Genomic DNA, 22,500 nt, shown 5'->3' on the forward strand with positions numbered 1-22,500 from the left:
GCCAAAAAGAGAGATTTGGCCTTTATTTTCTAAATAAAAGATTACAGATAAAAAAGAATTGGTATTAATGTTTAAACCTCCCCCCCCCCTTCTCTCACTCTCTTTATTCCCGCTCACACTATTTTTTTCTTTATTTTATAACCCATATAAATTATCCTTTGAATTAGTGATTACAGTTGGCTCATCATTTTGAGCTTAGTTTTAGGTTCTTCATGAAGAACAATTTCATTCTTTTGTCATATTTGTCAAATATTGTCCGTTTTGCGTAGATTAAATCTTTGTCCTTTCCTTCTCAGAATTCTTTAAAGTTTTCACAGTTTTATTACTTGCTTTGGTAGCTGCCACAAAGTAGAGAAAGTCCATTTAGGAAGAGAGGAAAAATTTACAAAAAGATGAATCACGACACAGACTGAAGGAAAATAGTTCACATGTAAGATTTTATTGGTAGATTTTCTCACTGCGGTAGGGATGGGCGTTGATAACAAGCACAAAAGAACACCATTTATCTTCGGGACACGTGTTCGCGCTTTTGTCTGCACAATAGTATAGACATGCACGAAAAACATCTCATATGCATGATTGCAGGCACACCTTTTTTTTTTTTAGTTAATCAGTAAATTTGACTCCATAAATATACATTCACAAGTTCTTTGTTACTTTACGCACGCACATAAAAAAAAAGAAACATACGCACGCACTTATGCCATTCTAAGTGACGTCTTCCAACCACCCTTTTTAATGCTTGAACCCACGAACCTTTTCTTTACCATTGCTGTTTTACACTGCAACTTGCCACCACCAACCACTACCACCATTACCACCGTTACCACCATATAACCACTACCACCAATGCCACCACAACCTTGAAAAGTGAAAAATTTAGTCAAGTACACTTATGTGATCCACCCGCACCTAGATTGAGTGTGGTGTCTGTTCCCATTATTCATTCTTATGTTTGTGCGTGTATGTGTGTCTGGTACTTGGTCTCTTCGTTAACCTCACTGAATCTGTTTCTTCATTTCTATGCTGAAGAGCTGATAGAAACCTTATACGTATTTCTGCCATCTACTCTACTCTAGTGTTTGTTCATGACGTTTGTTTGTTTTTGCAATCTGGTTTTATTCTCCCCGAAAGACTATAAGGGCTACTTGGATAATATTTCAGATAGGATGGTTATATTTTCCCCTCTGTAAATTCCTTTGTATATATATATATATATATATATATATATTATATATATATTATATACATATATATATATGTATGTATATAATTATAAAACATGCAAGTTTGTTAAGCCCTCTTCCCCAGTCCTATTTGAATTTTGTGTAACCTTGCTCTATAACTAATAACCTGTTTGACTCGTTATATACATGACCTTATCGAAGACTTACGTAAAACTTATTCCTTGAATTCTAATACCACTTTTTTCATTTATATACAAATATATATATATGCCGATATGTCTTGTGTACATAACCCTTAAAATGCCCTTTTATGAGCCTGAATCTTGCAGTATGATGGAACGTTGTATTTATGAAGAGACCATATACCTTGCGCGCATGCGTACGTGCGCGTGTGTGTGTGCGTGTGCTTGTTGTGGCTGGTGCTAACCCTCTCCTTGACTTGCAGGGGCGCCGTGCCTTGACTCTGAGGAGTTCTACTACCCTCACACAGGGGCGACGCGCCCCCCGTGGTGTGACTTCTTCAGTAAGTCTCTCGTTCCCTGTGCCTCCTGCTGCGGCAGCCCTCCCCTCCCTCCCTCCCTCTCTCCCGCCCTCTCGCTCTCTCTCTCTCCCACCACGCCTTTCCTCCTCATCTCTTTCCCTTCATATTTATCGAAAATGTTTCTCTTTCGTATTACCATTTTCTGCATCCTTCACTTCCATAGATTTTGTTTCTATTTCATCTTCTTTATTCTCACCCTGTTATTGTTTTTTGTGAACATTTTGTTCTCCAACAACTCCTCCTCTTCCCACCTGCACGAATACCTTCTTTTCCCTATAGCTGTTTTTTTTCCTTCACGTTTCTGTTCATCCTTTATTGTGTACCTTTCTTCGTCTAATTCAGTTTTACCTCTTCCTCTCATTTTTTGTTCTCGTCCCATACTTCATTTCCGTCTTTCATTTCATATCCCCTTCCTCCTCTCTTTTATTTTTTTTCCTCTGTACCCTTTCATCTTCTGTTATTACTGGTTCAGAATGGGGAGCCTAACCAACTGAGTGCTAGTATTTTCACATGAACGTACTTTGTAATTCCATTGTTGCTGAATGCATTGTCTCGTCATAATGAGTACAATGGCAATTTAACTTTATGCATTTGTTATTCTCTTCATTTTTGAAGTACAGTTGGCGTTGTCATTTTGTTTGTTATAATAATTTTGAGAAACTTATTATCAATAATAGTACTTTTACAGCAAGAATTTGTATCACGGTTTTGTTGAAAATTTTTTTCTTTTAATAGTTTCTTTTCATAACATTTCACAGTTGAGGAAGACAGGGCTCTCTTGTTACCAATCATTCATAGATAATTGTGACTTTTTTTTGCCTGAATTAATAAATGACATCTCTGTTGATATCAGCAAATATTACACCTTAAAATATTTCGAAATAATTCAAAATTTTTCTCCCCAAAGTAGTACATGTCATTTGATAACCGTTCATTTAATAATTCAGCATTTATTCATCGTTTGGAATTAAGAGTTGCTTTCTAATATGCCGTAGTAGAGTATATTTGGTTACAGTGAAATTATCAACATTACTTATATTCATCTCATGAGAATTGTGTACAATAGCTTCCTTGATTAGCCTTAAAATTCTAAAGCCCCAAAGACTATGCTGGATACTTTTCGAGTATGTTGTCAAATTGTTGAAATAAACATGGTTTCGTATTAAATTTCTATATTGTCATTATTAGGATATTAGTCATTTATTGGCCTTAAGTACTTCTTGGAATGATTATGGGCTAAATAGTGGAAAATTATAAATTTTACTACATTAACTTGAATCTATCTCAGTAGAATAAGAATTGCAGTAAAAGAATTTTATTTGAACTGTATTATAAATTGGATATGCGTAGAGTCTTGACTATAATTTTAAAATGGATATGTATTTTGTCTATTTTCAATCTGGAATTATATTAATATATGTGCGCATTGTGATTTTAATGACATATTCAGATATACTGGCTCTTCCTTGGTTAGGCTGCTCTTTTCACCCTCACCCCCCCAGCCCCCCGCCCCCATGCTCGTGCTCGGCATTTTGTTACTTTAGATGTACAGTATTTGAATCTGACTTGATTTTTGTGTTATCCTAGTGTCTAGTTTTTATTATTATTGTTACTCTCACTTTCATTTCTTTCCTCAGGATGAATGAACACTTGTCATGTCGTTAATGTTGATTTTTTCTTTTTTTTAGTAAACATTTTGTAGCATTAGTAGTTGTTAGTGTAGAGCTTTTTTCCAATTTACATTTCCACTTCTTCATTTTGATCAATCGCCAAGGAGAACTTCTGAACGGATGATGCTGTTTCGATTCCAAATTACATGCAGACTGTTCAAGGTATTTGTAGAGATGCTGTGTTCATGTAGGTGTTTTTGTTGTTTATTATATTATATATATATATATATATATAAATATATATATATGTTTTATATATATATCTTTTATTTATTCTTATTTGTATAAATCTAATTATTGTAAATATATATATATGGAATTAATATTATATATTATATTATAGTATATATATAATGTACTGTGAAAAATATCTATATATTATATTATTAGTATAATATAATGTATATAGTTATGTATATATATATAGTATATATATATTTATATATATATATATATTATAATATATATATATATATAGATATATAAATATATATAATATATATATAGATGTGTTGTTGTGTGTACTGTGAAAAAAATAGCCTAAAAACTTACTGGCATGGCAGAATTCAAATGTTTCAAGAAAATCCTTTAGAAATATACGAAGACGTCATGGTAGAAGTAGAATTCTTTGCTAGAAGCCGGCCCCCCCCCCCCCTTCCTTTTTTTCTTTATATAATTTAGTCTTAGCGAACTCTTCATTGGCTGTTCTGCTGTTGTTGGCTTATGCGTTTGGCTGTAGTGCCTTCCATGTTGATGGTAGCCATTTCCGTAGTAATGGTGTGCTCAGATCGAGGGTTCTCTGCAAGTTAGGGGGATATGTATAGTCCTGCCCCCTATCCTCTGCAGTATAGTAATTATAGACCCACATGATCACGTAGCAAATGTAATGGAGTCTTATGAGGGTTAATTGTAATGAATACCTTTCGAGAAAGGATGTTCATACCTCTGTTCAGCGTCTCTTTTCGAAATAGTCTTCTCTTACGAAACGCTTTACTTCTCGTCTTGTGTTTTCTTGTTGTAATTGACGATTTTGATGTAATTAGGGATTTTCACTGGGAATTAGTGTTAGAGGCTATCAGCGTTGTTGGTGGAATAAAAGCCAATTATAGAGAAGAATTCGATGTGATACCATCTTCCAACGTACAAGCAAGGATATAAATCTTTGTTTTTATTTTGAGTATTACTACCAATATTACTAGTAAAGTAAAGGTTTGATAGAGAGGTCGATTGAAATGCAGCTGAATATTAGTAAAAAAGATTAATATATATACGAAAGCTTTGTTTAAAACGTTTAAAAGCTATGAAAGTGTCACTGGATTTTTAATACTAGTTGCCTAAATCAAGCGTCCGTAAAGACATTTACGTTTTCAGTAAAGTGTAGTCTGATAAATTTTAGTTTGCGTGTTATATATGCATCTATTTGTCATTTGTCTACTTCACCAGAAACCAGTTGTTGAATAATTCTACGGGAATGATGTCCACATTTCATTTAGTAGGCTGCTGGCATTCCACTGCATAGTTATTGTTATATAGCCTCATACTTCAGTTAGAATTAGATCAACTTCGCAGAGAGAATGTTCTCAGAATTTTAAAATCTTAAGGCCAATGATTCGTGTAGCTTCTTCTTTCTCGAATTTGATTAGAATCCGTTGTTGCGGATAAATTGGCGACTTTTTAAGAAGTGATTTCGTTTAGTCTGTAGTTTGATAGTTGCATCACAAGTGACTGCATTTACGATAAAAATAAGACTGAGTTTTAAACATTTAACTCGTTCGTGGTTGTAGTGAATATCAAGGTGTATGATACTTTCTGTACCAGCTGTTATGTGAAAACTGTTGAAGTGTCACGATGCTCTACATCATGATACAGAGACCCTTATGCCTGCAGTGTCATAGACCACGTTCATGTGAAAATGCTTTTCAAAAAAGGCAACACCTGTTATCAGAGCTTCGATGTGCTGTTTGAGGTCATGGTTTGCAGTAAGCGTATCAGTATTATGCAGTAAGATCCAAAATTGTTATTGCATCATTTTCTTTCTGAATCATGGTTTTTCAAGCCTCTATTTCAATTAGATTTTATAGTTTCTTGACATCCCATTGTATTGTATACACCTTTCGCTAAGTATACTCTGACTCGCTTATTTATTTGATAAGGAATAAATGCAAACAAAAGACGACTGCGCCTTGCATCTCGGAACAGGCGGGAGCTCTTAGGTGGATGCAATTTGCAAAATGGGTTATGGTCCTTGATAACTCTTATGTTGCGGTCATGCCGTGAATATTTCACGTGGCAACGCCTCTAGTTTGTAAAAGTCCGACTTTACGCATATTTTTCTTACAAAGAGAGTTGAACCTTATTTGCTTTGCAAAGAAACTAGACTCTGTTTTCATACGGGGGAGGTGAGCCTTTTTTCCACCATAAATGGTCTAGTCTAAAAATGTCCTTTCTTTTCTAAATTAAAGAGCATAACTTCATTTTCCCGTTCAATATGATTTTAATTTACCCCAGATCAAGTCAATCTTTAGTTTTAATGGAGCCAGATGGACGTATATCCCATAGAAAAAAAACATTAGATTTTGTTCTGCAGGAAAGGGAAATTTAAATTTCTTTATCGGGAGGGAGCCTTCTTTTTTTTTTCCTAAAGTATTGGACTATTTTCTTTGCAAATAATTCCCCTGTAGACTTAAGTTTCAGACAATATATGACTTTTTGCTCTTTAGTTACACATAATTTAGGTCCATACCATAAACATGAGAATACTGTTATGAATATTTTATGAATTTCGACTGCAGAATGAAAATTTAATTTTTTGAAAATAAAGGTGTTAGTAGAACTCTCTTAGTTTTTGCCTTGGCAATTTTGCTTCTAGATCATAAAGGGGTCTTGGCAAGTTTCCGATTAAAGCGAGACAGTAGGAAAAAAGGATATAGACAGAATGACAGTGTAATTTATATTCTCTTTAACTCAGAAGGCTTAAAGAAAGTATTATACTTATCGTCTAAGAAATATTTGAGATTTGACCGGTTTGTAAGTAGTACTTTTTGGGTTCTTAGGTTAGATAATATTCAGTCAAGAATCTAATAGTACTTGACACAAATAAATGAGTTGCTGTATTTTCAAGCAATATTATTATTCCTAAGAGTATACATTGTTATTTATAAATCATAGATTTTATTTTGTATATCAGTAATTTTCCTGCTGGCTGTAAAATAAAATGCCTATTTGAATACTTTACGTAAGTTTTTGTACTCTCGATGAATTGCAGAACAGAATGGTAATTATGCATTTTGCATATACACTGTGACATCCTTTTTGGTTGAAATAAAATGCATATCATCATATTTTATGGTGGGAAAATACAATAGTAAAAACAATTGTTTCTTTTTAAAGGAATTGCATGAACCCTCATATTTGTGTAGTTTGTTTGTAAATATTTAGAAACCACAATATATATTGAGAGTTTATTTAAAAACTTTGGAAACAAAGTATTAGAATTTTCAATATATAATGATGCCAGTGGTAATACGTCTTCATTAGTTGCTATGTGTTTATAAAGATTGGGAGAATATATGGTTGTATGTACACGGTTAAGATTAATTTTAATGAAATGTTTCGGTATTTTCCTCTCTCTGCTCTTTCGTATTGTATCTGAGCATTCTCTCTCTCTCTCTCTCTCTCTCTCTCTCTCTCTCTCTCTCTCTCTCTCTCTCTCTCTCTCTCTCTTCTCGGGAGATTTGCCACACTTTCATTTGCTGTTGGCGCCTGGCTGCCAGCCTGCAGATCTTAGTAAGCCTAATATTAGATGCGTAATACCTAGGGGAAATAGCGAAAGGGCACAGCAAGAATAGAACATGCTCGTTTGTGAATAAAATGAGTTTGAATACTTCCTTGTCTCTGCTTGAATCATAATGTGAACTAATACTTCTGGAAATGGGAGGAGCAATCGAGTGTCCAACGGAGATGCCATATCGTCTCCCATAAACCTTCTTTTGGATGTTGTCTGTGCACTACTTGTATTCATGTTAATATCCCTGTTTTCAATGGTTCGATGAGTTTAAAGCATATCGGAAATTTTTTGTATTTTATTTTATTTTATAAGCTTATTATGAAAATTTCTGAAAAATGAATTCATTTTGGATAATCGGATGCAAGGAAAGTTTAAAACTTCAAGGCTGAGATAAATGTAATTCAGATTATCATTTTGTGTCTGGGAAGTAATAAAGACGGAAAAGTTATGAAGTCTGTGATTGATAGTTTGAAGAATAGATTTTAGTTCTAGGCTAAAGATTTCCGAAGAATGATGTTGATGCCGGCAACTCCTCCCTGGATCTTTGTCGTTTTCGATAAACCACGTGACACAACGAATCTATTATAGTCGTTGTAAGTGTTACGACGTGAAGTTAGTTCCCCTGCTCTTCTGCGAATGAAAAACGCCTGTCACCTCGTTTGCTTTCCTACTTTATGTAATTTTCATTGGCATACTTAAAACGCAGAGATAATCTATAGATCAAACACTGTTTATGTTACTGAAATTCTTAAATCGTAAACTATTCCCTCGATAGTTCCTTTATTATTTCAATCTCAATTAATCTTCAACTTTTATCATAGAGTTTGAGCTTGACGTCAGATTAGAAAGAAACTTATTATTGGTTCATGTCAGAGAACACTTGCCTCAGTCTTTTTTGCACGTGTATGGCGTTTCGTTATTGTACAATTATATATTTATTAAACCATACATACATACATACTTACATCTTACTACATACACCATCATACATATACAATACAATAACATATATATTTATATATATATATATATGTGTGTGTGTGTGTATGTATGTGTATGTATGTATGTATGTATGCGTGTGTGTGTCAAAAGAGGTCTAAATCTGAGTACATAAATGAGGGTGAGAGTAACACGTCTTTGAAAAAAATATGCCAAATACCTCATCCAGCATAAGAGCAAGCAAAAGTAATTCATGTTTGTGATGCTTTTGCTCAATATAGTTACGTTACCACTTTTGCTAATTATGCAGTGTTGTTAGCGGTGTTAAAAGCAGCGTAACTCTTCAAGGAAATGACATTAAGTAAATAGTGGTACGGAAAGAAAAGTTACTTGAGTAAAGTACAACACCATACTCAGAAGCGAGAGAGAGAGAGAGAGAGAGAGAGAGAGAGAGAGAGAGAGAGAGAGAGAGAGAGAGATTTGGGGAAATTAATTATTTTTGTGAACGGAGTAGGAAGATAGGGAAATGAAAAACTAGTAGGACACAGTTGTAAATAACTCTCAAGCACTAAGTCGCGTTGACGGGAGTACATGAAGATTTAAAAAGGACTAAATAAAAAGTCTTATCCCTCATTTTCAAGGTTGCGTGCTTTCATTTTAATAGGTGATACCCGAGTTTCAGGAAAAAACAAATACTTCAACCGTGCATCCCATGTCTAGGCCCGTCCATTACGACGCTCCTGATTGGCTGTTGATGAGCCAATTACAGGGCTGGACAGTTTCCAGCCCTGTGATTGGCTTATCAACAGCCAACCAGGAGCGTTATAACGGAGTGGCCTAGACATCAGTTGATGTGAATTGTTGTTGCATATGCAGGCAAATACAGTGTATTGAAAATGTCTGTTCTTTCGAAGGGCGTTTTCAGAAGGAATAAAGATTTTAAGGATTCAGATACTGCGAGTTGAATACGACACGGAATGCTTCTACCCATATATTTAGATGTGCTGCGCGCATTCATACTCGCAGTATATGTATACACTACACACACATATATATATGTATATATGTTTGTATGTATGGATGTATGTATGTATGTATGTGTATATATATATATATATATATAAATACAAATTATACACTTCTGTATAGATAATTCCACGTATGATAGGAAACTAACATTATATAAGCTCAAATTTAATAGTTAGAAATGCTATTTGCCATTTCATTCATTTACATTTTGTTCCCTTTTAATGTTTGAAAAAAGCGGATTCGAATTCATGCGTGAGAAATTCATTTTTAATCATTAAGATTGAGGATGGTTATTTGCGTAATAGTACTTTAGTAGAATTCAAGGGAAGTAAATAGAAAGAAGAAGCGAACACTTAGGTGTAAAATTAATATAGAATACGTAACGCGGTACAATTTAAAAGGCAGGATATGGAATGCAGTATCAGAAGAACGACGATGGAGTGACAGCCATTTAAATGATTTGCGAGATTAGGAATTGATATTAAACCAGGAATGGAAGAGGAGAAAAGGCTGGGAATGAATTCACGCGAGACTTGGGAGCAGCTCCAGAAATCCAAAACGACCCGTGGCGCGGAATCATCTTTCGATTGATTGAAGGGGAAATATGATGTGAAATGCGATTGTAGCAGGATAGAGGGGTCCTTCATCCATGGAAATCTAGGTTCTTACAGGTACTGTTATTGATAAGGGGAGGAGAAAGAGAGAGCCCATGCGAAGGGACGGGTCAAATACGAGAGGACATTTGGGAAAGAAGGGGGGATAGCCGTTGCGAAGGGATGGGTTAAATAGGAAAGGACGTTTGAGAGAAGTGTTGGGGGAGGACCTTTGCAACAGGATCCGTTTGAGGGTTCGGAAGGATCATCTAAAAGGTATGGGCTACGTAAGGAAGGATATTGCGGAGAAACTTTGGGAAGAGCCGTTACAAAGTTATGGTGCGATGGCTCACTTTTATGACTGATTCTGAATTGTTTACCCACAGTTGAAGCGGAAGTCTCATTGCGAATCCAATTGTAATTCCCTGTTTTGAAAGGTAATGAATTCTATGTCGTTAAAGGAGGTACCTTATGTGACTGTATATTGGAGTATACGATATAGTGAATATTATTATGTTCTAAAGAACTTGCTTCATACATATACCTACCCGATGAGCATGTTTTTTTAAAGCATAGTATGCACAGTATGCATGTAATAATGCACATTTGCTTGCCTGTACTTATATAACGTCATGCTCTTGCGTTCTTTGACATGGAGATTCAGTATGTTGATTCGAACTCAAGAATAAAAGACAGTGATATTTATTTGTCGTCATCTCTTGAATTATCCTTTATTGGCCTTATTGAACGAGGAAATGAAAGGCCAGTGTGGCTCAAATACATTATACTCTGCCCTTCAATATTTCGTTGGAAATTAAGTGAGCCGTTACCTGAACAAGAAAGAGAATTGTTCCGATTTTAATTAATATCTTGCTGAGGTAATGATGTATAATTGTTCTGCTGTCGCCTTGGTTCGTAACCTCTCTCGTGTCATGACAGTCGAGACATTTTTTTAAATTCTCTTATCAGCTCCCTTAAAAAATATCACCCTTCAAAATTTTCGTTTAGTAAGCCCTTAATTTTGATCGCATTTTATAAGTGAAGTTCGTTATTCATGAATAGATGCATTTAAATGTTTACCAATGTGAGTAAGCGATTTTCTCATTACTAAATTTTTTTAACATACTGTGGGTCATTAATAATCATCTTGAAAGTAAATTTGCAGTTGCGAACAGTGGAAATCGAAGGATGACGAAATGTGTAATTATCCATGAGGTACTGTAAAATGAAACCCTTAATTGAGAACCATGCTCTTTCATTAAGTATCCATTTTTAACAAAAAGTGTAGTCTCAGTTTTTTTGACATTAATTAAATTTTCAAGTTTCGAGGGACAAACAGTGATTTCCATCTTTACTATTTTTAGGGGATGTATTATTAATTGTTATCAGACGTTGATGTTAATTTAAAAGAAAACAGTGTAAAGATACAAATTATTCTCCTGAAAAACGTAACCTTTTGCTGTCAATTTTTTATCATTATCCCCGTTTACCAGTGATTGTAACAAAATGATTGAAGCCTCTTCGAAGCTGAAAACATTAGAAGAGCATGATTATTTTTGGATATCGCCCCCCCACCCCCTCTCACTCTCAATATATATATATATATATATATATATATATATATATATATATATATATATATATATATATATTTATATAACAAGAAGTAAGAAATCAGGGTACGATTTCAGTCCGTATCCTTATCTCATCCGTCGAGTGTAAGCTTAAAGTCAACACTTAAAATCTACGAAACCAGTTTTTCCTGCACTATATTTTGCGTGTTGAACAGGACCGGTATACTGAAGCAGGGAATTCATATGTAGTAATGACGCATTTAATGATAATTATCTGCGGAACGAATTGGCAGGTTACAGTTCGCTGACGACTTACGTGTACATTTATATCATTAATAATATATATATATATATATATATATATATATATATATATATATATATATATATATATAACGTAAATTTGCAAGTATCATGACTTGAATGAAGAATTAAAAAGTTATAATTGAAAATAGAGTTGATTTCACAAACTTCGGTATCGCTTTATCTATCGGAGAAGCATCCGAACCAATAGTTAAGAGTTAACCGAGGAGGTCTTCGTCATCCAAGTACCCTTTTAAAAAGAATCGTGGAATCATCCTCGTTTGGAAGGAAGGAAAAGGGCTTTGGAAGTCGACTTATCTTTTGCTGAGGGCCGATGCCGGATGGGTGGGTGGGGGGGGGGGGGGGGGGTGGGGAGGTGGGAGTTAAAGGGTGGCGGTTGGTCTCTGATGTACACAACCGAAAACTCGTTAAATCGAACCCATGTTGCGGAAAGATGGTCAAAATTCAATTAAGGGAGTCGATGACCAAAAAGAAATTCAATTCGCCTCTTTAACTGACCTCTAGGATTCATCGCTTTAGGGGGAGGAGCAGAAGAGGAGAGGAAGAGAGACAGAGATGCACTTCTCTTTCAGTTTCGTTCTTTTTGCACTCTTTTGCTCTTTTGCTTTCACTTGTCACTTTCTCCCACTGTTTTGTTTTGAGTTATTCTCGATGGGGATCGTTCCCTAGCGCCCATCGTTCCGTTGCTCTCGGTCTGGTTCATTTGCTGTGCGCTGATTCTTTCGTTCTCTTCACGGAAACCGTCTCTTATGCTCTGTCAGTTTCGTTCACTCGCTCTCCCATGACATCGTTATAATCTGGTAAGGGAGGGAGGGAGGGAGGGAGGGAGAGGGGATTTTTTTAATCGTCGGATCGTTTCTTTGTTTATTACGGGAGCTCTGTTTGGTTTATCCTGTCTTGTTCGATTTCGTTAATTTGATTTTGTAGGACGAATAGATTTTTGAAATTTTGCTCTATATCCTACACTTGTTTATGTGGCAGGGCTCCATTTCTTGAAATAAATATGGTTGGTTTCATTTATATTATTTTAACAACATTCCCTTATTCCCTTCTTCACAAACGTCCACTCGGCTCTCTCTTTCTCTCTCTCTCTCTCTCTCTCTCTCTCTCTCTCTCTCGTTGAGTAGGTTTATGGATTGTGGAACTCCCTCCATCCCCCACCTGAGTTCCTCAGAATTGGGTCTCTTTCATCCGTATATATATCTAACGTTTGGATGATTTTTCATCGGGGCTAGTTCTTATCGCATACCACAGCTGTATTTCAACCTTCGCCATATCAAACTGTCTGTCATTTCTTTAAAGGAATGTTGGTAGATAAGCGGGGAAGGGAACGGATGAACCCGGTAGATGGCGCGCTAGGAAACACGAATGGGGCACACGACATTAATAAGATATAAAGCAGATTGGGGAAAGGTTGCTGCTGTTGTTAGGTAAAGGTGGCCAGATGCCATCCCAGGCTCTTAGTCTCCTGAGCAGACCTTCATGCAAAAGAAAGGTAATAAAATAACTATCGTTTTTTTTTTTTGCCGTATTTTTAGTTTCCACGTATGGAGGTAACATGTTGGGGAAGCTTGCAAAGTATACATCGTATTTTGGTTTGTTTCGCTATGTACTATGCACATTATGAATAAGAATAATCGTTAGATCACCTAAAAAAAAACCATGTGTGTTTTTAGTTTTTTCTCCAAATTCTGCTCGTTTAAAACGATGAATCTCTTAGATCATTACATTGTGTTGATCATGATTAATGAGTGGGGATGGATCGTAGCAAAATTTCCCCGAAGGTCATGTGGTTGGGGGGCGGGTTTTTCTCTGGTAGTCACACTGTGATTTTTTATGTTCAATGAGGGTTTGATGATGATCCAGGCCTTGATCTAGGTTCAATCAGGTCACGATGGCGATTTAGACCTTTATCTTCGTCCAATGAGGTTGCAATGGCGATCCAGGCCTTGAAATATGTTCAGTAAGCTTGTCATGGCGATTCTGACTTTGATCTAGGTCCATTGAGGTTGCGATGACAGTCCAGGGCCTTGATCTAAGTCCATTAAGGTGTTTGTGGCGATCTGTGTCTTGATCCATTCCCATTGAGGTTGTGGTGGCGATGTAGGCCTTGATCTAGGTCCATTGAGGTTGTGGTGATGATCCAGGCCTTGATCCGGGCCCAGTAAGATAGTAATGTTGATTTATGTCTTGATCTAGTCCCATTGAGGTTGTGGTGGTGATCCAGGCCCAGTGAGATTGTGATGGTGATCCAGGCTTTGATTTAGTCCCATTGAGGTTGTGGTGGTGATCCAGGCCCTGATTTAGTCCCATTGAGGTTGTGGTGGTGATCCCGGCCTTGATTTAGTGCCACTCAGTCTGGGATTAGGATCCATACAGGAATTATATTTGATATTTATCCTAATTAATATCTGATTTTGATATTACTCTTCTAATCAAAATTCGATCTAGTCAGTGACGTCGACCAAGACTGATGACAGGGCAGAACTAATGTAGTTAGGAAAGGTGTGAAATTGTTGTTGAGAACAATAACGAAAATTTATTTCGCTTATATGTGTTATGGGAAGGAACGGTAATGTTGAATTCGCTGTAAATGTTCAGTTTAATATGATAATGTTTATGCTTTATCAATAGTGCCCTTCAGATTTTGAGTCTGAAAATTGTGTCGATATTGTACTTCTTTTTGTTAAGGTTCTTACCGATATGCTTTGCATTATTCCATTGTAATATTTATTTCAGATGATTCCTAGCATTCGCACATGACATAATTTCAGATAAAGCATACGATTTGATATGTAGTGGCACTGTGTTTTACTTATAGTTTTTTAGTATAGTCTGATAAAACTTGCTTTTACTAAACAAAAAAGAATGATATTGAATCTGGTGCACACATGCTTATCGCTTACCAGGTAAATTGTGAAGCAGTTGCGTGTTTTATGAAGAGTAAAATGTAGAGAAACTAGGGATGTTATGAATAATGGCTACGATAACATTCATGGATTGTCCTCCATCTATCAGCTGACCGTCTTTTCAAAATGGTTATATTCTCTTACGTCGGAGCGGATGTGCGCACGAAATGGAGTTTGCATACTTGAAGATTTGGGGAAAAATTCCGTCGGAGATCCTTAGCGTATATTTATAACGATGCTGCGATAAATTGATGTTAAGGGACATTCTGCATGAGTAGATAACGGTGGAGCGACCCTCTTGAACTGGAAGTAATCTGCAAGATGGAATATAGGTTCAGAGCAAAAAAGATGGGAAGGGGAGAACGCCTGATAACGAGGAAGATGAGAACGGGGTTAGGGGGAGATGGTGGGTTGTTAAGAAGGTGTCAGAAGGGGTAGGGGGTTAGGCTTCGTTGTTAAGGGAGGTAAAGAGAAGGGGGGTTGGGTAAGAAAGGATGTTGAGGTGGTGCAAAAGTCATGGTCGAGTAGAAGCTGATGCTGAAGATGATGTGTGGAAGATGTGGGCCGCTGAATACGACGCTCTTTAAAAATGGGAGCAGAAAAAAAAGATGCCAGTGGAAGATGCTGATAGGATGCAGGAGAATAATAATAGATAGAATTGGTTTGAAAATTATGGGGTTAAAGAAGAGGAATTGCTTGAAAGATAGGAATGAGACTTGTTGGATTTTGTGTAAAATGTAGTTGAACAGGTAATAGGTAGGACGGAGCAGTTTATGTCTTTATTTGTTCGTTGATGGTCATGCACCTGATTCTAAATATGAAGAGAGAGAGAGATATCTGAATATGGCATGTAACAGGGAACGGTAATGATGATACTCAATAACAATAAAAGGAAGCCACTTCCCATGCAACGAATAGAGAACAAATACGCAAGAGACAGTCCGATGCCACAGAGAGGACAAAGGAATCAACTGGACTTCCAGGTACATTGAAATGTAATTATCTAGCTTCTGTTTGGGATGAAACTGAGCGATGCAAAGAGGGACGTGACCTAGTTTTAACGAGATGAAATAATGCAGAGGAGGAGTAGTTCAGAAAATGGAAAACGAAGCGCAAAATTCTTCAGGGGAGAAAAAGCAACGTCAATTTGAGTGGCATAAAATAATAACAGCAGCTCCTTTGAGGATGTTTGACCAGCATCCATAGATGAATTCTATTGCTTTCCTGCCATCTCTCTTCTCTTTTAAATGAGTCAATATGCTATGGATCATTTCGTCCTGCAAGTAATTCTTGCACTTCATAAAGATTCATGAAATATAACGAGATATAATAAATTTCTCCTTGTCGTATGTATATTTCCCCCCCCCAAATAACTTGCTACAATCGAATTGTGAAACGAGTAAAAAAATGAAAAATGTTTTAAATGACATCTGGCTCGAGTCTGGTTTATGTTAACAAAGAGGGACTCGTTAGTCTATTGAACAGGCATCGCGAAGCGGAGTAGGAGCGGGAGGACATGGAAGCATCCTTCCAGCATATCCGTCCTCCCCCAGAGCCTCCGTCTGCTCTATTGCACGAGAAATTGTTTACGACGTTATTTCCCTTTTTACTCGGGGAAAAAAAACAAAAAGTGAGATTTGGGTCGAGTATAAATCCGACGGAGTTTCCAATTTTTCGTCATCATTACGAGTGTTTTAAGAAATGAATGACTCACAAGCGGATATTGCTTCAGCCTGATTCCAGTAATTGATGATGGGCAACGCTTGTACAATTCATTTAGATTTTTCCTCTCTCTCTCTCTCTCTCTCTCTCTCTCTCTCTCTCTCTCTCTCTCTCTTTGTACTCTTACATTTCGGTTTTGGTATTTCTGTATTTTTCTCCCGTTTTTTATTCGACCGACAGGTAACAATTTTTTCTTCTCCCTTTCTTTTATTTCCTTTAGTGTATCCCTCTCATTTTTATTCCTGTCTTTTTTTTCGGGGAAAGAATGGAAGCCGGAGAAAGCCGAGCCCAGTCGAATTAATTTTTCATAATCCTTTGCGCTGAGATTTCGTAGTTTATTTTCCTCGTCAGTAAGGAATGGTTGCTTTGGCCTGCCAGATGAACATGGAAGTATTATATGCCGGTTGATAATAGGGCGAAAGGTGGATGGGTGCATATATTACTTGTTCAACTCAGATAACATAGCAACAAAATGTAATTGAAGTTTGTATATTATTGATCTTATTTTTTTCTTCTATTTTTCAAATAGGCAAGCTCCATTTGACCTTCGCTTAAATCAAATATTCTGTTTTTTTGCAGTTTTCGTAATTAATTGTCAAAAGTTTATCGCCAGTTTGTTTATTTTTTATAACAGTATCTGCGTACCACGTAGGTGGATGCAGTGAATTCACGTAATTGAAAGATGTAATTCTTCTGGGAAAGTTATTCGAGAATAAGTATAGAAGCGGCTGCCCAGCCGGTATGAAGTAATCTACAACAAATAATATGGGATCTCTTGAAGCTAATTGGGTCTTACTATTAAAAACGTCTTAAGGACAGACCTAAACAAAAGAAAAGGCCGTTGGTCACGCATCGCTGTCTGTCACATACTACGCAGCTTTTGCTCGTGTCCCCATAGAATTTTATCTTATTTTTTCATGCTCATTGTAAGAGGTATGTTTAATATATTTCCATTAGACAAAGGCAGTACGGAAGGCTAGCATTGACTTATGCTTAGTCAGACTATGTGTATTTGAATAAGAAACAAGGAGATGTTTGAGAATGCTTTCCAATAACTATTATGAATTTTTCAAGTAGACTGCCAGATCCATTTGGCAAAGATTAATGAATCATTAGCGATCAGTAAGTTTTACAGGGGACACTGGTTATAACGTGTTTGGAGCGAGACCATCCTGATTTTCCAAAAGTAACAGTCCAGATAGAAAGAAGATTTTTTAATGAAACGTCATCGGTCATGCTGAGAATATGAATGATCAGGGCACTGTCAATCTGATTTTACGGAAGAGTTGATTTTAAGACTCATTTTCAAGTAAGTGTTTCAGCTTCCAGGTGGGAAACTACCGCAGACTGAAACAACGACGAATTGAACCTTTCATCACAGGAAAATCATTCCTAAGCCTGTCAGAGTCATTCCAATCCTTCGTTTTCCATGGTAATGCTTACTAACTCTATCCAAATTCGCGAGCGATTCGGACGGAACTGGTGTTAGTCATAATAGGGGGAATTGGACAATATGGATCTTTTAAATTTATAAAACGACATGTTTATATATAAGCATTATATGTGTATATAATATATCTATATATATAGTATATTATGTATATAACTGAATCACGAAAATTTGGAACATGATAAATAGATAAATGAAGGTAGAAGTCACGAAGGAGTGCTGCAACATATTTCGATTCAGGTTAAAAGATCTCATAGCACTCCACTGTTTCACCTTCCTGGGTAAGCGTGTACTAGCAGAAGCTGGGAGTCAACCAAAAGACCATAGCACTAGCATCTTCACCTCCAAAAATATACTAAAAATCGGAGGATGCTGCCTTTCTGGTGTACCATCTCTAATAAGGCGAAAAATACATTTGCTCTGAAATTTGCCAACAGTACCATTTTAACAAACTGTCATCATTTTTATCTTGGTTGTTTGGTACAGGCATTCAACTCTCTCTCTCTCTCTCTCTCTCTCTCTCTCTCTCTCTCTCTCTCTCTCTCTCTGACAGTAGCATCTCATTAGCATTCTTTGGTGTAGTTATTATGATTGTTGTTGAAATTTACGATCCTATTCTTCATCGCCATCATCTTATTATCATTATTATTAAAAATATAATCGGTGAACCAAAGGCTTAGAGCGAGTATTTATGAATCGCCCGATAATCTCCGATTGCAGAAAAATTGTCACTCGATAAAAGTGCTGTTGCCCAATGAGAATGGTCGCTGCTTATTGTAATTAAAATGTAAATTATAATCATTAATCCTCGATTCTTTTCGCATATCATAGGAATAGTAGAAATCTCATTTGAATACTAATTAGTTATTGCAGTGCTCATATGCTGTAAAATATGATATGATATTTGCAACCTCCCTCTTTTGGGGGTGTTATACATGAACTAATAAAAAAGAAATACGTAGTATAGATTTAACCTTTTTTATATTGTTTTTTTTTTCTGAACATTTCGACTCTGGCGGAAGCCCTCTTCAACAGAACTTGCATAGGGACACATTGAAATTGTGTTGGGATTACTGTGATCCGTTTTCTGTTTCGCTGTCAGTGCAGCCTTTTGTAAATACTGTTATTGCATTTAGGTCACCTTAATGTATTTAAAACAATATTTGTAAATAGCAGTGTACATAAGTTATCTTTCATGCTTACAAATTATAGGTTTTGTCGTGAACGCAATTTACATTTAATCTCGAACAGGTTTGTGATTTTATGCTAATATGTAGCCCTTTCGTACGGAAATAAGGAAAAGAAGTAAAACAAACTCTACAGTAAAAATGATAGGGATGTCGGTGGAAAGATTATAGGTGACAAGAATCAAGATACAGACTTCGAAAGCTTACTTCTCGAGGGGTATTTATACCCAGGGTGCAAAGAAAAGGGAGGTCTACCGGCGCGCGGGTAAATTGGTGTTGTGCCAGGCGGGTGGATAATTTGTGACGTCAGAGCTGACCTATCACTACTACTAGTTACTGCTTAAATTCAGCCAGCCTTGTACTGGCACGGGTTCTTGCTCTTTAGCAGCCCGAAACTGTTGATTGAGATTCGTGCAAGTGCAGTTTCTGGTTTGAACCATGCCTTCACTCGTGATACCATTCGGTCCGATCTAACTACTAGGCCAGAAATAAAAAGGGGGTAGTGGGAGAGAAAGTGTTATAGCAGCAAGTCATAGGAATCGTCTGACAAGAATATTTGGGGAACTTACCCTAGAGATGTGTCATAAATCGTGTAGTTTAAAACGTTAAACTCTTTGGAATGAGTAATTGTGTTAACATGATTTAACGAAAATACTGTGTTAACGACTTACGTACATCAGTGTGTGTCGAGCACGTGCACAAAATCTTCTAGATTAGAATCGTATTCCAAAGTTGAGATGGAGGACTTGTGAGCTAAGCCCTAGATAGGCCGATTGTGTAGAAGCCGTAGTACATGCGGGATTGGGCTCTTATTTGGCTTTGGAATGAATGTTAGGGACGAAGGAGTGTATGCACTACTTATAATAGAGTGCTTCCATTGGATTAAGTTAATTGATAACCGAACCGATCTTAGAGCAGAATTATTATTAGGGATTAGTGTCATATGATCATTGGTTTGTTGGCCCCTCTCATACCTGGATAATTAATAGCTTTAGGACTAAGTAGAGAACGGATACGACAACGCCTAATCCTCTGTACTTCTAAAGAGAAAGAGCTCCGTTTATTTATTTATTTTTTTTTGCTTCAGATACGTGGAATTAAATTTAAATTAGGTCACGAAGTGAAATAGCGGAATAGTTCGAGTAAGTCGTAGATCATTGATTAAAGTGGTTCCTTTATATTGGCTTCGTTAATATTAGAAGACATTCAAGATAATGCGTAGAGGTTATAAGACGAAGATGATTATGTCTGGAAATCGGTTCTCTCTGTCTCTCTCTCTCTCTGTCTGTCTCTCTCTCTCTCTCTCTCTCTCTCTCTCTCTCTCTCTCTCTCTCTCTCTATGTAGGCTCGGTCTTTGGGGACGTTTGCCCCCCTTTCTTTCTCCGTGATATGGCTTGTTAACTGAGCCTATTCTTCTTCATTATTATTTGATTTCAGGGTTGAAATTGCAATTGAAAGCTCAAGTGGGGGAATCAATTCCCTTTCGGCTCTTGAACGGAGTAAAACTGATGCTTATTTCCCTCTTCAGTTGTAGAATTCCTAGCGAAACTGAAGCCCATCTTGGTGTTGGTATAGCAAAAATCGTTGCACAACTATACTCTGTTTTTTTCCATCTGTCCATCCGCCTGTGGTGTTTTTGTATGGTAACACTGCGTCCCGGGCTTTAGATAGTTACATTCAGCTTACATCAACGATGATATAATATCTATTTCTAAATTAACGGTGTAATTCGCATACAGTAAATTATTAAAACACTTTTCAGTTGCAAATGTACACCCAGATATCCTTTTATTTACCTAAAACTTACACATAGCGTAACTATCTAAAGCCCGGGACGCAGTGTTACCATACAAAAACACCACAGGCGGATGGACAGATGAAAAAAAAAACAGAGTATAGTGTGTTTGATTTGTTTAATTTTCAGAGTTTCTTATGAATATGAAATACTGTATTTATTCCTGCGTTCATATCCATCCAAAACGGAAATACTTGGCAGCTTATGCAAAAAAAAATAAAATAGATTGAAAAATTAAAACTCAATTCAGCCTATCCGGTTAGTGCTGCTAATGTCTAAGACTCAGGTTTTGACATGAAATAAAATAGCAAAATCTTCTGATATAGAATCGTTTGTTGAATGATATATTTTTCGGTTGTTATAGAAATACAAACAAAACTGATGTAATCTCTTTTGGTTGAAAAATTTGCAAAACGTTGAGTAGATTTTGCTCCTGCAAAAGAAGAAGTCCGTGCAAAGCAAGTAGACTTCGGCGTCTACTGCTACAATCAACTTTATCATTTTGGAATTACTTTTCTAGTTGACTTCCCTGCATTAGAGCTGGATATTGTTCTGTCTTGAATTCTGTGATTATATTATAAGTTCGACAGCTGATTGAAGATCTTATTTCTATTTTTCGAGTGACATTGGAGGTTTGCTCGTTTAGAATTTTCTTGCGTTGTAAGTCTTTCGTTTGTATATAAATTTGATAGTTTTGAATTACCTCCGCTTACGCTATTTGGAGGAAGTATTGTTGTCGTCTCTCAGTATTGTCGTCACCGAAATCTTTTGAGTGCTCTTCAATAAATTTTTTTTAACCAAAGCGAAAATGCTCACTGGGTTACCTTCTCTTCATTAGACTTTGTAAATGTTATTTTATATGTCGAAGTGTATGTCTCTCTCTCTCTCTCTCTCTCTCTCTCTCTCTCTCCACACACACACACACACACACACACACACACACACACACACACACGCGCGCGCGCATTCATTAGTGAAACATATAGTAGGAGATATGTGGATAATTTATGAGAGATCACACAAACCTTAGGCCCCTCGAACCCGTTTATCTTCACTTATCCGAATACACTAGGGAAATCATTATTTAACGTTCAGCAGAAAACCAGTTTCCAAAAACATGGAGTTTATGAAATACCTTGTAGGGACTGTGATAAGTCATATTTCGGTTTTACTGGAAAATCTCTCTCGGAAAGATTAAAGCAACATAAACGATCAGTTAGATATGAACAGCATAGTTAGGCAATTTTCCATCATATAAATAACACGAACCATACCATGGATTGGAACTCATCCCGAATTTTATACAAGAGCAGCTGTCGGTACATGTCAAATAGACAACATCTTCCTTAAGGCAGCGATGAAGTGGATTAAGACAATTAACAGAACCCACGATGGCTCAGTGGCGTCCCCAGGCAACACCTAAGGGCATATTTCCTAATATGTATTTCACCTCCTGTCATTCACTGTTTGATGAGGGTGGAAGTAAGTCCACCGAAATATAGTCCTTAGCTATAAAACAGTGTGTTTTAATGAGCCTTTCATACTTGAGACGTATCCTGTTGTAACAGAAGAATTTATTTACATATATATATATATATATATATATATATATATTTATTTATTTAATTATTTATTTATTTATTTATAATGCCCTGCCAACGTCTCGAACTAAACGAACCCGCGTCACCATAATCATAACATTATATATATGTGTGTGTGTGTATGTGTATGTGTGTGTGTCAGTGTGTGTACGCTCGCGTTTGGGTTCTTGAGATCACATTTGTGCTAACTAT

General features: G+C 36.5%; 1 protein-coding gene across 1 annotated transcript in view; it reads left to right on the plus strand.

Annotated features, from left to right (window-relative positions):
* Positions 1-22,500, plus strand: part of LOC135219790 (tyrosine-protein phosphatase Lar-like) — a 1,028,451-nt gene that overhangs the window by 336,263 nt on the left and 669,688 nt on the right. The window contains 1 exon segment of the mRNA XM_064256864.1: positions 1,633-1,710. Within this exon segment, the coding sequence (XP_064112934.1) occupies positions 1,633-1,710 (78 nt within the window).

The sequence above is a fragment of the Macrobrachium nipponense genome, chromosome 1 (assembly GCF_015104395.2).
Source record: "Macrobrachium nipponense isolate FS-2020 chromosome 1, ASM1510439v2, whole genome shotgun sequence".
Classification (NCBI taxonomy): domain Eukaryota; kingdom Metazoa; phylum Arthropoda; class Malacostraca; order Decapoda; family Palaemonidae; genus Macrobrachium; species Macrobrachium nipponense.